The sequence below is a fragment of the Lytechinus pictus genome, chromosome 10 (genome assembly GCF_037042905.1).
Source record: "Lytechinus pictus isolate F3 Inbred chromosome 10, Lp3.0, whole genome shotgun sequence".
In the NCBI taxonomy this organism is placed as follows: Eukaryota; Metazoa; Echinodermata; class Echinoidea; order Temnopleuroida; family Toxopneustidae; genus Lytechinus; species Lytechinus pictus.
In genome coordinates this window covers 751,886-767,902 of record NC_087254.1, presented here as the reverse complement: position 1 = coordinate 767,902, position 16,017 = coordinate 751,886, and the positions used below count along the sequence as shown (strand labels likewise).

The 16,017-nt window shown below is 36.6% G+C and overlaps 1 protein-coding gene across 1 annotated transcript in view; it reads right to left on the bottom strand.

Annotated features, from left to right (window-relative positions):
• Positions 1-16,017, bottom strand: part of LOC129269623 (3-phosphoinositide-dependent protein kinase 1-like) — a 45,587-nt gene that overhangs the window by 7,139 nt on the left and 22,431 nt on the right. Inside the window, exons 6-11 of the mRNA XM_064105744.1 lie at positions 13,301-13,407; positions 11,597-11,672; positions 10,932-11,000; positions 5,654-5,750; positions 4,409-4,579; positions 240-467 (exon numbers count right to left, since the gene is read on the bottom strand). Coding sequence (XP_063961814.1) covers positions 240-467; positions 4,409-4,579; positions 5,654-5,750; positions 10,932-11,000; positions 11,597-11,672; positions 13,301-13,407 — 748 coding nt within the window. The remainder of the gene's footprint in view (positions 1-239; positions 468-4,408; positions 4,580-5,653; positions 5,751-10,931; positions 11,001-11,596; positions 11,673-13,300; positions 13,408-16,017) is intronic.

The window sequence follows — 16,017 nt, the reverse complement described above, 5'->3', positions numbered from 1 at the left end:
ACTGTACATGTTAATGTTTAGAAATGGAAAATTCTACTCTGATTGCGCGATAGCCAATTTTTTTTTCCTAAGATGCTGTCCAGGCAAGGGCGGCATGCTGTCGCCTAGGGCTCCTAGTAGGGGCCATGGGCGAAGCCCCGGCAAGGTTCAGAGGACCGAAAAGTGATTACACTTCTCTGCCAACACAGAGAAGTGTATTATAATTGCTTTGTGAAACTACCCCTACGTCTGATACCAACCTTCCTCTTATCCACCCAGCCATTCTTTAGTATGAGATTGCCTTCCACAAACCGGTGCCATTTGTTCTCCTTCCGTTGCCTCTCCAGTCTCTGCTTGCGTTCTCCCGGTGTAAAATCTACAACATATTTGTTATCCCTGGTAGGACTATGGGCGCGGTCGTGCGTCTCGATCCTCTTCAGGTACTCACTTAAGCTGGTAGGGTTCAACTCCAAGTCAAAATCATCAACCTATGTGGAATGATAATAATAATAGTAATAATAATAATAATAATAATAATAAAATAATCAGTTTTTAAACAGCACAAAGTACAATGATGTCTCTTCCTGCTTTGAAATAGAAAATGAATCAGAAGGTTGAAAAAGAAAAAAAAAAAATCATAGTACTTTAGCCTTTCATTAATCATAAAAAGATCTGAGACTAGGAACTACTTACGATGCATATTGAGCAAGGAAAAGTTAAAGCCATCATCTGTAAAAGCTAAGACTTTAACACATGTTTATTTCAAGAGGTACATTGAGGAAGTTTTTCTGTAGTTGAAATGATCTTTACCTGTATAATATCGTGGAAGCATGGGGGGATAAACAACTTTCTGGATTGAAACAAAGATGTTTTATCAGATGGTAGTCATTGAGAAGCTGTTGTAAATAAAAGAGGGCCAATCAATCCTAGCATTTGTAAAAGAAACTGATTTCCAAGATAATATTTAATTCATTTTATGGATACATGTATATAGCATGAAAGAAGAATGACGTTACTGAAAAGGTGCCGATTTGCATTTTGATACATTGAATTTGTTGTTTTATCATGTTGCCAATTTACAGTGTGTAATGATAACCTCAAGTTAAACAGCTTTAATTATGGAACGGCACCACATACAGTATTGGAAATGGTATCATGTTTTTTCAGTATATTTTTCTCTTACTGACCCAGGGTTCCCAGCTTTTCAAAAAAAAAAAAAATTTTCCCAGATGAACTTTAAAAATTCCCTGATACCTATTTAAACCCATTCCCAGTTTTGCATGTTTTCTAAGTTGTTGCAGTGAATTACACATATTTTCAGTATAAAAACAATAATGCAAATCTAATTGGTACCACCATAACCAGTCATTCAATGGAAGTTGTTTTGATATGCTACAAAATATAACAGAGTCAGACTGACTACCCTGCTTTTGACTTTTGGGCCGATCAAAATTCCCTGATTTTTCCCTCGTTTGAGGAATTTCCCCCTGATTTAAGGTATTTTTAAAAATCAAATACCCTGATTTTTTCCTGACTGGAAAAACTCATTTAAAAAATAATTTTCCCTGATTTCCCTGATGGGCTGGGAACCCTGTAACCAATACTCTGTAATTATTAGCATTCAGGATATTGATAAACTGCAAAGTGTCTCCTATTAAGGTCTAAAGACACTTTACCTCTATAGCCCATTTTCTGAATTTTTGTTTCATTTAACTCTTTGCCCGCCACGTACACTATCCCCCCTTCGCCACATTAATTTTGGGGTGCCACATTCAGAGGGGGTTTGCGTGCATTGTCTTATTCAACTCGCAATAACTTTTTACTGATTTGTCGTATTGAAAAAATTTGTGTAGCAAAGTTTTAGAGAAATGAATACTCTTGCCAATGGAATCATTTTTGCTATGTATAAAATCATAGATTTTGATAATTTTAACTTTACATTCTGTTTCAAATTTTTCGTTTAGGAGGGTATTTTATACCTCTTATATTCAATACTTCCTAATGAAGGTTAAATTTCTAAGTTAATCCATTGAAAAGATGTGTTCTTTAGCTTTCATTACATACCAAATCCATGTCTTTATAGTCATTATGAGCTAAGCAGTTTAGGATTGAAATGGGGCATTCAAAAAAAGTAAACTGACAATGAACTAAACTCTTCTATTGAAATTGACCCTGGCTACTTCTCAATAGACTTCCCGTCCTGGGTAGCCAGGCGGCTTCTAGAGAGTAACAAGTGGAATGCCTCTGGCCGTCTCACCTGCATCACGCGATTCAATATAGCAGCAGTGCTGATTTTGAAAACTACTATAACTCGCACAAGATGTTCAGTGATACTTGGTTACTCTTATTTCCACGTTTTATGAACTAGACCAATACACTTATAGAGATATGATGGCAATTCAACAAATACCCCCAACGTGGCCAAAGTTCTTTGACCTTACATGACCTTTGACCTTGATCATGTGACCTGAAACTCGCACAGGATGTTCAGTGATACTTGATTACTATTATGTCCAAGTTTTATGAACTAGACCAACACACTTTCAAATTTATGGCTGTAATTCAACAAATACCCCAATTTGGCCAAAGTTCATTGACCCTAAATGACCTTTGACCTTGATCATGTGACCTGAAACTTGCACAGGATGTTCAGTAATACTTGATTACTATTATGTCCAAGTTTCATGAATCAGATCCATAAACTTTCAAAGTTATGATGGTAATTCAACAGATACCCCCAATTCGGCCAAAGTTCATTGACCCTAAATGACCTTTGACCTTGGTCATGTGATGTGAAACTCATGCAGGATGTTCAGTGATACTTGATTAACCTTATGTATCAGTTTCATGAACTAGGTCCATATATTTTCTAAGTTATGATGACATTTCAAAAACTTAACCTTAGGTTAAGATTTTGATGTTGATTCCCCCAACATGGTCTAAGTTCATTGACCCTAAATGACCTTTGACCTTGGTCATGTGACATGAAACTCAGGCAGGATGTTCAGTAATACTTGATTAACCTTATGGCCAAGTTTCATGAACTAGGTCCATATACTTTCTAAGTTATGCTGTCATTTCAAAAACTTAACCTCAGGTTAAGATTTGGTGTTGACGCCGCCGCCGCCGTCACCGCCGCCGCCGCCGTCGGAAAAGCGGCGCCTATAGTCTCACTCTGCTATGCAGGTGAGACAAAAATCATTTACTAACGTAAGGTTACTCTCATACGAAGCCAGGGCTTCTCTCTCATAGACCCACACAAAGGAAGCCAAAACCTGAAACTTTCACCCCCGAGATTTCTACTTTCCTTCTAAAAAATCTAGACCTAAATCATGTACATGGGATAAAACTTCATTTCCGACATTTCTACACTCTCGTTGTTATTTTTGAAGAAGAATTCATAAAAAAAAATGACAAAAATATCATGAATAAGACGGAAGAGACTTGCCCGATGTTTACGCCGCCATCTTGTTTTCTATTGTTCTTCGCCAACGTTACAGACGCACGCGTCGGGTAACGTTGGCGAAGAACAATTTCCCGTCTATTGATACTTTGATCCCCTTATTGTTATAGGGAGGTGGCAATTTGTATCATTCTTTTATTACAAGGAAAGCAGTGCAAGCTATTGAAAGCTCATTGAAATATATCCTAAAGCAGTTAAAGAAACTCAATTTTACGCGAAAAATCTCTATGTAAACAACATCGGCGAATGCTATAACACGAAAGCTAGATTCGTAAACAATGCAATACACACGTCGCTATTGTATGTGTGTGCACACAATTACAATTAAATGCGTTCCGTATGCATTGTGTGCGAACTGTGACTTGAGTCGTCGTTGGCAGTCCGCTGTATGTGCCGCGAGTCGTCCATGGCGGGCAAAGAGTTAAACTCTGGTCCATAAAAGTTATGGTTTGATTATGGAAAGCCAATTGTGCAAGTACAAGTTATATTTCCCAGCTCATTGACACTCAAATATTTTTTGTTTCTGTTTGTAACTTGTAATTTGTAACTGACTTGGAACAGTTTACTGAAATAGTAATCTTCATCAATAAAACATGAGGGAAGAGCCAAGACAGGAACAGGTAACATATCATGAAAATATGCTTAAAATTTTTTTTTTGGCTTCCGATAATTTTAACAGAGTTAGACCATGGGCCTGAGTTAACCAGTGCCGGCCGCACAGAAATGTTTGTTAGCCTAAACAGAGCGCCAACAGTAAGCCCAGTCACATCTTTTGGATTGTGAAGTCAAAACATTTATTTCAATGTGTAAGTAATGCACTGTTGTAACATCCGGCATCGCTGATATATTGTCGGCTGTAACAGGGCCTCTGTTAGCCCATTGTTAGCACTAACAACGTTTCTGTGTGGTCAGTACAGGATTTCAGAATACGGGCCTATTGTCAGGCGAGGGCGCTGTGATACTCACATAGTACTCGCTATGGATCTCTTCCCCATCGACCACTGTGCATGGTTTGAGTACAGGTGCCTTCTGCTCGTGGAGATTGTCCCAGTCAACGTCATCTAAGAATGGATGTGCCTTCAGGGCAGGGTACCCGCCACACTCGTCACAGCCTAATCTTTTCAGCGGATCAATAACCTACAACAGCGAGGCAAACAAAGAATTCTCAACTACCGGTACATTTAGCAGGGGTGAAATAAAATTGGGGGCTGGGGCCATCTGACTCCAAGATGCCTCAAAATGCCTCCTCAGCCCTGGAAAACGAACAAAAACCACCCCCTAAAAATTTTGTAGGGTTCAATCTAAACTGGAATACAATAAATGCAAATCAAGATAGAGACAATCTCAGTCAGTATCCCCCCCCCAAAAAAAAAATATATTTCCTTGTCAATAATAAAGCCTTTGAAATAACAACCATGAATATATATACTCAGTGATTATAAAAACTTCATATCCATCCAGGTTAGTCACTTCTGTTCTGAAAACTGTTCTTTCAGTGGGCCATACTTAACCTGATAATGTTATTATTACCCCAGCTTTAGCGTGGCTACCTTAATCGGGCGCTCGAGCATTCAAGGAATTTCTTCCTACCAGGTACCCATTCACCTCACCTGGGTCAAGTGCAGCACAATGTGGGTAAATTTCTTGAAAGAAAACATGCCATGGCTTGGATTCGAAGCAACCAATATGCATTTATATATAATGAACAAATTTAGACCTTGGAACCAACTTGCATATATAATGAGCTGTGACCTTTGACCTGCAGACTCTGAATTCAAAATTAGCCAGTATTTTGGTGTCATCTACCTACTCACCCATATCTTTTTAAATCTGTTGAATATGTCATAAGTTATCATGCGGAAACCAACTCACATATTTAATGAGCGATGACCTTTGATTTGCGGACTCCGAATTCGAAATTAGCCTGTATTTTGGTGTCATTTACCTACACACCAACAATTTCTAAAATCCATCAAATATTTTTCGAGTTATTGCATGGAAACCACGTGGGGGGACGAACGGAAGGATGGACAGACGGACAGGGGCAACGCTTAATGCCCCCTCAGGACTTCATCTGCGGGGGCATAAAAAAAGCCTGTTTACAGTTACTTCTCCATACTGGATTTACTACAGTAACCATGCTCTTGTAAACTGTGAACCCATGATTGCTGGATTCACATTTATAGATGAAGAAAGAAATATTGCACTTACAAGAAGTTTTGAGACCAAGTCCCGTGCTGTCTGAGAGAACCCATCTGGAAAGTCATACTCTAACTTGATTATTTTCTGGAATATCATATACTCATTGCTGTTGAGGAAAATGGTATGAAAAGACAACGTTATCACTTAGTACAAAATGACCAAAGCATTTTGACATTGTCAGTCGAACAAGATCACTGCCACATAAAGAAAGCTAAACAACATCAAAAGGCATCTATCAAAACACCTATTTCAGTGGGTGACTTCAAGTTCAGTGTTGACCTTTTGGCGTTGGTGTTAGGTCAATCTTTAACATACCAGACATAAAATGAAGATGGTCCGAAAAGTCACTTTCTATTTGTTGTCTTGTTGAGATGGCAATAATGTGATCTGGATCAATTTGACAAACTCTGAATAAGTTTTGGAGCTAGGGAAGCAATCCAAATTTCAACACCAACACCGGACTTGAAATCACCCGATATTTATAGTTAAAGATCTATATATAGCAGAAACCTTTTACATTTAACTATGTACAAATGCATTATTATTACAGAATGTTGCAGATGAATATGGTCCACTGCAAAATGTAAATCTATAAATCTATCATACACGTTTTGAGACCAAGTCCCGTGCTGTCTGTACGTTTGAATAATGCTTCATCGATCAACATTTTACTTTTTAAAGTCCTTTTTTATTTCTTTTCCTGGTATATCTTTTATGTGTAATATGATAATCAATCGGTCATATTTTTGCTTAAAATACATCATTATGTATATACAGTTTTGCCAGTTTTCTTGATTGACTACTACTACTACTACTGCTACTGCTACTGCTACTGCTACCGCTACCACCACCACCACTACCACTACCACTACCACCACTACCACTACCACTACCACTACCACTACTACTACAGTTTTCTTAATTGACTACTACTACTACTATTACTACTACCACTACTACTAGTACTACTACTACTATTACTACTACTACTACTACTACTACTATCACTACTACTACTACTACTACTAAATTTAGAATGCTGTACTGTGAGAGATACCTTTCACAATTGGCTATCCATAGTTAAACTGCAACTTAAGACCAGAGTTGAAAATAAACCCGTTTAGAATATGAGCCACTGTGATTTCACAGATCAATGAGCAAAATGCAGACAAGCAACAATTGTGACTTGCCAACCCAAAACCAACAATGTTGTTCAAAATGAATATGTAATTGTTATTGAGTTTGAAAAAGCACATCATAAGCATTGAAATGATATGATTAACAATACCAAATACAAAAAATGAAGCGAGAGCTTTAAATGAAGAGAAGAAAACAAGGTTTGAAATTTTGAGTTCTCTTTGAAATGAGATGTGCTGCAATCGCGCCCAAATATCCAAGTGTCCTGGAGAAAATGTTGTCAAAGAAAGTCTTATATCCTGTCTTTTATTTAACTTTAACAACTTCAAATTTTGGCAGTAGTACTTAGAAGAATTACTCTTTCAGAAAAGAAAATTTTCTAATTTGTGCTTTTTTAAAGATAAAATTATTGTTTTGCTTTATATTCACAGAAAACCTTCCCTGGAGACTTACTATTGGATTTTGGGTAGCAGGTCAAAAGGTCAGAATTGATCACATAATTCAATTTTTATCAATTTGGCTGCAAAATTCTAAGTGCTTGGAATAAATCATTTCTTTTTACAAATAATACATTATGGTAGACCATGCGTGACTATATTCAATTAAATAGCTCATTCAGTTCCAAAAGTTTAATATAAATCCCAATAACATGTTTTCAATTTCACAAAGAATGCATTCAATCCAGCACAAGTTAATAGTAAACATGTTTTTATTATCAAGTTGTACTGCCAATTAAAATCAAGGTTTTTTTCATTAAAGGACAAGAAGACCTAAAAAAAATAATAGGGCAATTACAAAGAATCCGTACCTTGAAATACATACATAGTATTCATTCAAGTTTTTACGCATAGCGGGATATATTTTTGGAAGTATGTATAAAAAGACATGTATACTGCAGCCAAATGTAAGATTGCTCTCTCATCTAACTGTAACAAACATCCTCTCTTAGAAATAAGTTCCCCAAAACAGGCAATTCGAGATTGAATTTACCATTCTACTATTTGAATTTGAGGTAAACAGAGTAAGAATAGTCAGTGTTAATTCATTGAATTAGCACGATGTAAACACTTTCTACTATTGTTTATTTTGTGGCAATTATAGGCCACTATTCATCATTTCATGATGGCAACATCAGGCCCAAAGAATGATCTAAAAAAAAGGTACATCTAGGAGCAACATGTACATGTACGTGTGGACACGTGTACCACTATAAAAATAAGAAGTTGACTTTTGTACAGTGGTTTTGCATTTCATGCACTTCCTTTCCTCTTAAAAAGAATTACACCGAGATCAAGTACTGCATCGTTATTTTATAACAAATGAATGCTTATTTCCATCTCTGGGGGAAAAAATACGATAAAGCCAATGAAGCCTGCTTAACATCAAACCTAGAAATTGCTTCTTAGAAGGATACAGTTCAAATGCATTTCTACACAGGTACAGCGTTATACATGTAGCTATGGTGGTTTAGCACTGGTACAGATTTCTGACCACAAACACTGCTTCCTACCGCCACTAATATCCAAATTAAAAGTATTTCATTCACATCTTCTTGCAAAGAAGAATAGTACTTGCATTTAATTATGTCTTTCAATAGCATAATAAAAAAAATACTGTATATTTGATTCTTTCATTATAGAGGGCTCATATTAACCCAAGGGAAACAATGGCCTCTGAGTAGTCTGTTGGGCAAAGTCTTCACTCGAGTTAAGGGTCTGAATTGCAGCCTACTCATGCCTTGTGTACTGAAGGCCCTCTCGCTCAACAGCATGTTTTGTACATGCTAGTCTTTGCGTGGAGACACACTTGTTGATCAAAGTTTCAATCAGGGTCTGTGCCTGCAGACTAGCCTCTGATGACATCAGAATGAAATTGATGCCCTTCCAAATACGAGTAGTTTTGATCGGCGCAAGACCAAAATAAAAACCCTTTTTGCCTGAAGCCTTGGTGCCCTGCAGTTATTAAAGTGCGAGTGTTCTATTGAAAAGTACATTACCATTACATGTAGGTGTATTCAGACAGCCTCCAACACCAGAGTACCCGTTAAATTTACAAAAACTAAAAAAATATCCGATAATTATTTCCCGCATTCATATCGCCCTGAAGCACACCCTTTTGGGGTATTAAAGTTTCCAAAGTTACGAGCGTGCGAAGTATGGTCTGATTAGCAGGCGAGGCCACGGTGCTCACGCCCACCAGCTCGCTGGATGGAGAAAGTTCTTGTAATTTGCTTTCACGCTGCCAAAATCCCCACGACCGTGGAAAAATCCCTGCCAAAGTTTTTTTTTGTAATTTTGGCAAGTACCTACATGTACTATTTAGCAGGTATTTTCTGTCGGGGATATTTTACACTTAATTTACTTTCACACTGCCACAAATATCTGGTAATTTCTGATCGGGGTAGATCAGAGAATACAGTATCTAGAACTGACGCACTTCAAGGTGGTCTGAAAACGTCTATGGATGCCCTTTGATGCCCCTAAAATGAGCAACCTCCTTCCCTTTCCTTTCTTTAAGTGCCATATTAAAAAAGGCCTTGCCCCTTTGAATTCTTAATTCGAGCCCTGACAATATTAAACTGTGTCAAGGCAGTGACACTAGATACAGTGCCTCCGTGCCAAACATGTATAGATTAAATTTTCTCTTCTTATTTTTAATATCATATAGTAGGCATTGCACTATATTTCCCTGTCAACAAGCAGCAAGAATTACACTAATACCAGCATTTTTCTTTTATTCCAGACAAAATATATTTCCTGATGTTTAAAACTTTATGCATGGGATCGGTTTCCAGGAAAACTACTTGAATTTCATCCGTGGACAAAAACAATCATGGCATGGAAACTTAACTTGCTCTAGTATCTTTAATAAACCTCAGCTAATTCAAAAGTATCAAGACTAAATAGACTGGTTTGCATCCTCTGTTTGTTTTACTGACTGCTTGGAATATACATACTAAAAGATAATGTGGAAAATGAATATTTACCGGGGTAATCATTCATGCCCTTTAGATGTACTAGTATGTTTGTCTTTTTTGTTCATGTAGGGGCGGTGATCCTGGGGGGAAGGGGGGGGCTGGGGGGCACAGCGCCTCCACTTTTTGAAGCACTGAAAAAGTGCCCTTTTCTTACCCAAGAAAAATGCCCCTCGCAAACATGTACTGTGTCCCTTTCACAAGAGGAGGACCTGTTTTAGGTGTTACCAAGTGCCCTTTCTCGTATCAGTGCCCCTTTTTACCAAAGGAAAGTGCCCCTCACAAACATGTTCCTTGCCCCTTTCATAACTGAGAAGGACCTGTTTGATGTAGTTATCAAGTGCCCATTTGCCTTCTTATAGGTGGCCTTTCTCTTATCAGTACCCTTTTTTACCCAAGAAAAGTTTCCCTCACAAACATGTTCAGTGCCCGTTTTACCTGAGAAGGACCCATTTTATGTGTTAACGAGTGCCCCTTTGCCTTCTCATAGGTGCCTGTTCTTCATATCAGATAAGGTGTCCTTAACAACCACTCTTTTCCGCCCGATGAGTGCCTGGTTTCTTTATTTAGCATTCTACTTTCTTCTGCAATTGCATCCTTTCATCGCATAATCCCCATCAAAATATGATTTGCCCCTTTCGCTACTACTTTTTATGATAATGGAATTCTTCCCTTTAAATCTCTAATTAAATTCCCTTATTTACGTTTGATAAATGCCCCTTTTCTTTTCTAGTTTGTTCAAAATGTTCAGTCTGTGAATGTTCTGATGGCGTCCCTTTTCCTTTGGAACAAGTGTTCCTATATGATTCTGGAAAAACACATTTTAAATTGATGAATCTCAAATATAGTTATCTCGCAGAATACGAGGCTGTTGCTAATCGAAACAAGAATGTTCAGAGAAAAAAATAAAAATATTGAATAACATTTATTAAAAAAATTTGTAAACATTATTCTTGATAACAGGTGCTTTAGTATAAATACAAATTTCACTTTCAATCAATCAAAAATATATTTTTTTTCAATAACAGAACAAAAGCATAAAAACAAAACTAAAAAAATATCATTTTGCTACATGTACCTTGAGCAGAGAAATATATAATAGTTTTGACCATAAATGATCACTGAATTTATAACCTTCAAGTGGAGAAGTGAAAATAAATGTAAAAAGTTTATCACCTTGCTCTAAATGGAGGTAGCCCTGCTTGTAGTTGATACACTATGCAGCCAAGAGCCCAGAGGTCCGAGCTAAATAGAGGATGGTATAGAGACATGGTTCCAGAAAGTCAATAATATTAATAACCAAACTTGTGTAGACAAATCACCAAAAGTTGCATTTTTAAAAAGATATTTTAAGACTTTCAATTATGAATTTAAATAATCAAATAAATAATATTAACATAATGTAATAACATTGAATAAATTACTGTAAAAATGTTTTTATAAAAAATAAATACACATATTTTGTGCCAATCTAGAATGAAAACTGAAAATAACATAGCCATATAATATTTGACAATCTTTACCATGTACATGTTTGAGCAACATCAAGTATAGGCCTACTGTATACCTATATATGTTTATTATTTCCATCAAGAAAATGGCCTGCATTTTGCCTGCTTTTTTTATTATATCATTTGTTTCCTCTCTAAGTCCATTTTTTCTAGGGCATTTTCTTACCCATTTATTTTTCTCCTCTTTCGTATCTCCCTCCCCCCTCTCCCCCTCTCTCATTCTCTCACTCTCTCTCCACCTGAGAAAAAATTGAAAAGACTGATGCAAGTGTACATGTAAAAAAAATGTTCTAAATGACATTATGAACAAGATCTTGAAACAATAATTACCTTTTCGTTGCAGATTTTTCAGTGAGTAGCTCCGGGGACACATATTGAGCAGTACCAACAAATGAATTTGCACGAGCTACAAAAGAAAACATTAAATGTTATTTATAATATAATATCTGGCTCAATCAACACGATCCACAAATTCAAAACAAGAACAGATAAAACGATCAACAGGAAATTATACACATGCAATAGAGGATATGATCAAGAGAATCAGGTGCGTTTCTATTTTGATAGTTGGATTTAATTCCTGATTTTGCTTTCCTCATTCTACTTGGGACTTCATTTTATGTTTAGACGTAAATCCAACATCCCACTCCAGATGAAATACCGGTAAGCTAGATTAAGGTGGCATATCACAATACTTTTCTCAGTGCCTTTCCAATCAAAGAAATAGTCTATACAAGGACCCATGAAGGATCCAGGATTTTGAGATGGGGGGGGGGGGGGGGCTCAATAAAAATTTCATAGATTTAGCTACATGTGCATATTGATGTGTTACATGTGTGTTCAATGGGCAATTCTCAAAATATACAGAGGGCATGCGCCCCTTGCACCCTGCCTGGATCTGCTACTGGCTAACACAAACAATTATCTTAGAAATTATGTATGGCACTTTATATTTCATTCAATATTTTATAAATGATTTATTTCTGTTCCTTTCAAGAATATTTCGGTACTGTACAGACTGTTAAAAGTAAAAACGAAATTATTGCACAAAGTTTCTAAAAAAGTATTAATAACAAAATCAAATCATATTCCACTTTTACTTATCGATACCCGATGATAATGTGTCAGGATTAAAGGTATTATTTAACTTTGTGAGCAGCCGATTTAAAAAAAATTCAAACCAAGATGAAACATGTGTACAAGTACATGTATTAGAACCAAAAATCCCTGAAAACAACCATTATTGAGAATGAAAAGCTAAAAATACAAGGCAAAACCCAATTTTGTAATTAGGCGTCTTAAAGATGCTTAAATAGAACACATAAGTGTATGGGATGAAATTAAGATGGTGTTTCCGGTCACTTTATATTTCACTTTTTTAATCACTAAAAAAAGATTTCCGGACGCAATTTTTTCTGGGCTACATTTTTGTAACATATCACACACACAGGTGACAAGTGTGACCTTCTAGCTCAGATTTTTTTAAAGTCAAATCAATGTTAGCCAATCACTTTAAAAGGGTGAAGACTACCCTTTACCCCCCCCCCTCCCTTGAGCCTTTTACTTTTCTACCATGCTAACTTCCAACTTCCAAACGTAGATGGGGAGGGGGGGGGGGGTCATCTTTGTATCGTCGCAATGGATGCTGGGAACATAGCACAATAAAGGGTCATGAGTAGTGCGTAAAATTGCTTCATGAAATACCTGCTTGGGTATACCAAATAGTGTCATATATATATCAGGGCCCCATCTTACAAAGAGTTACGATTGATCCAATCAATCATAACTCTATGAAAATCCATCAGTGTCATAATTTTTTGTACAGGAAATTTGCAAAATGTCCTAACAAAGGAGAACACACCAAATTGTCAAGAAATCATTAGATTTATGGATATACATTCATATCTATAATTTTTTTTTGAACAAACATGCATTTTATATGTTGACTTTGCTGGCTTTCCATAGCTGCGATTGATCGGATCAATTGCAACTCTTTGTAAGACGGGCCCCAGGAATGAAACACAAGTAACTTACATGACCCATCCTTCTTATCATCAGTCCCTATAATCTTGGCTGTTCCAAAGTCTGTGATCTGTATGTGCATCTTCTCATTGAGAAGAATATTTTCCGGTTTCAGGTCTCTGTTGGACACACATTGGAAGAAAACAAAGTATTAATAAAACACACATGCCCATTAATTTTCCTCTGATGCTGGTCTTTGAACTCGGCATCTCTGTTTAAAAATAAACTGACAGTAGAAGTATGATAATGATTACGATAACTAGGAGCTTTTCATGAAGTTTTGTCAGTGATTTTTCACCGACTGATGTTAAAGCTAACGGGAATCCTTGAATTCGATAAGTCAAGCACAAACTAACCAGTGAGTCACTGGCACTTTGACAGAACTCTACATGAAACCATGGAGCTACATGTATTTGTTGATAGCTCAATGATGAAACTATCTCCGGAGGATGTTTCCATGAAGTTTGAAAGAAGCGGAAAAAGTAGAAATCCCTATGGCTGCAAAATAAGATTTATTGTGCATTAAAATTTTTAATACTAAGGTTGATTAAAAGCAGCTCCAAACCGGGGAGGGCAGGAGATTGAAGAATTAATTTCAACACATACATATATACAGGCAAGAAAGGCGTGATCAATGCGTAAATGTTAATATGTACATCAATCATACTATGTACATGTAGATGAACATGCACATTAACCCTAAAAGGACTGGGGGGTGGCATGATGGCCCCCTCTCAACATTTTGCGCGATATTTCCGAAACGCAAAAAGATAGCGCCGCAAAATTTTATGACTTTTTTCTTTAAAGGAGAATGAAACTCTTGGAGCAAGTTAGCTTTTGTGAAAGCAGAAAAATCAAAGAATAAGATCAACAAAACTTTGAGTAAAATAGGACTAGCAATAAAAGAGTTATGAGCATTTGAATGTCGAGATCACTAATGCTATGGAGATCCTCCCATTGGCAATGCGACCAAGATCTGTGATGTCACACACGTACAACTCTCCCATTCGGACACTGAAAATATACCCCAAAACATCTCTTTTTGCTCATTCTAATCATATGACAAACGATTCATCAATGATATAATGTTGTGAAACCTCTGTACTTGTCATCTCATAAAGAAAACACATAACCTTGTGATAGACTCTATAAAAGTGAGAATATAAGTGAAATAAGTACTAAAGTAATGAGGGAGTTGTACGTGTGTGATATCACAGATCTTGGTCGCATTGCCGATGGGAGGATCTACATGGCACTAGTGATCTCAATATTCAAATGCTCATAACTTTCTTATTATTCATTCAATCTTCCTCAAACTTTCAACAATATGTTTCTTTGATTTTTCTCTTTGATATGGATTCAGCTAGTTTCAAGGGTTTCATTCTCCTTTAAAGTCTCACGCAACTTTTGAGACCAATTTTTCGACATACGGGTATAGCATCACGACGCCACGTGACTTTTTACGAGACAATGTCATGCCGAAAATTTTTCTTTGTGGAAACCTTTCAATTAGATTACAAAGATGACATCTGGAAAAAAGAGAGAAAATTTTAAGTGAAATTGGGTGTTGAATATGCAAATAATAATTCTTTTCAGAATTTTTCTTTATACTGGCTTGTAGTTTTAATATGTGGTAAAGAATGTGCGTGCCAAATTTTGGCGCGATCGCGCGAACGGCAGCCAAGATCAGAGGGGGGGCCATCATGCCCCCCCCCCCCAGTCCTCAATACATCTCTAATAGCCCAGTCCTTTCAGGGTTAAAGGAGGGAAGGGAGTAGAAAAGTTTAATAGAGAATGTGGAGAATGGATTAATTAGTGTAGAACTTTGGATAAATAAAACAGGTTTCGAAACACATGTAAATAGTGAGGAAACACCCTGAATAACACCATTAATGAAGACTGAAAAGCTTCTAAAAACAGAAATTTATGGAAGAAACAGAAAACTAAAAAAGATGACAAACTGCTCTAATAGAGAAGAAAAGAAAAATCTGAAGCAGGTGATGATTGTGTTATTAGAGGGAATACAGAAAAGCAAACAAACATAACCAGGATATGAAGAGCTCACTTGCAAAAGGGATTATGTCCATTTTTCATCTAATTTGATTTTTTGGTCTCAATGTATAGATTTTTAGTAGCTCTATAAGATGATACAAAAGAAAATTTGAAATTCCTATTAAAAAGTGAACTAAAATGGCAAAGAAAAATCATCTTTTTTTCAAAAAGGGTTAGGTCCATTTCAGTTTGGTTGCAAAAGGGGTTAGGTCCACATTTTTAAAAAATATGAAGACAGGTAGATTTCTTTTATACCCAATTTTATAATTTCATGGTAGGTTATCATGAAAATTTAGTTTCAGATAAGAATATTGCAATATGGGAGAATAAACAAGTGGAATGCCTCTGGCCGTCTCACCTGCATCACGCGATTCAATATAGCAGCAGTGCTGATTTTGAAAACTACTATAACTCGCACAAGATGTTCAGTGATACTTGGTTACTCTTATTTCCACGTTTTATGAACTAGACCAATACACTTATAGAGATATGATGGCAATTCAACAAATACCCCCAACGTGGCCAAAGTTCTTTGACCTTACATGACCTTTGACCTTGATCATGTGACCTGAAACTCGCACAGGATGTTCAGTGATACTTGATTACTATTATGTCCAAGTTTTATGAACTAGACCAACACACTTTCAAATTTATGGCTGTAATTCAACAAATACCCC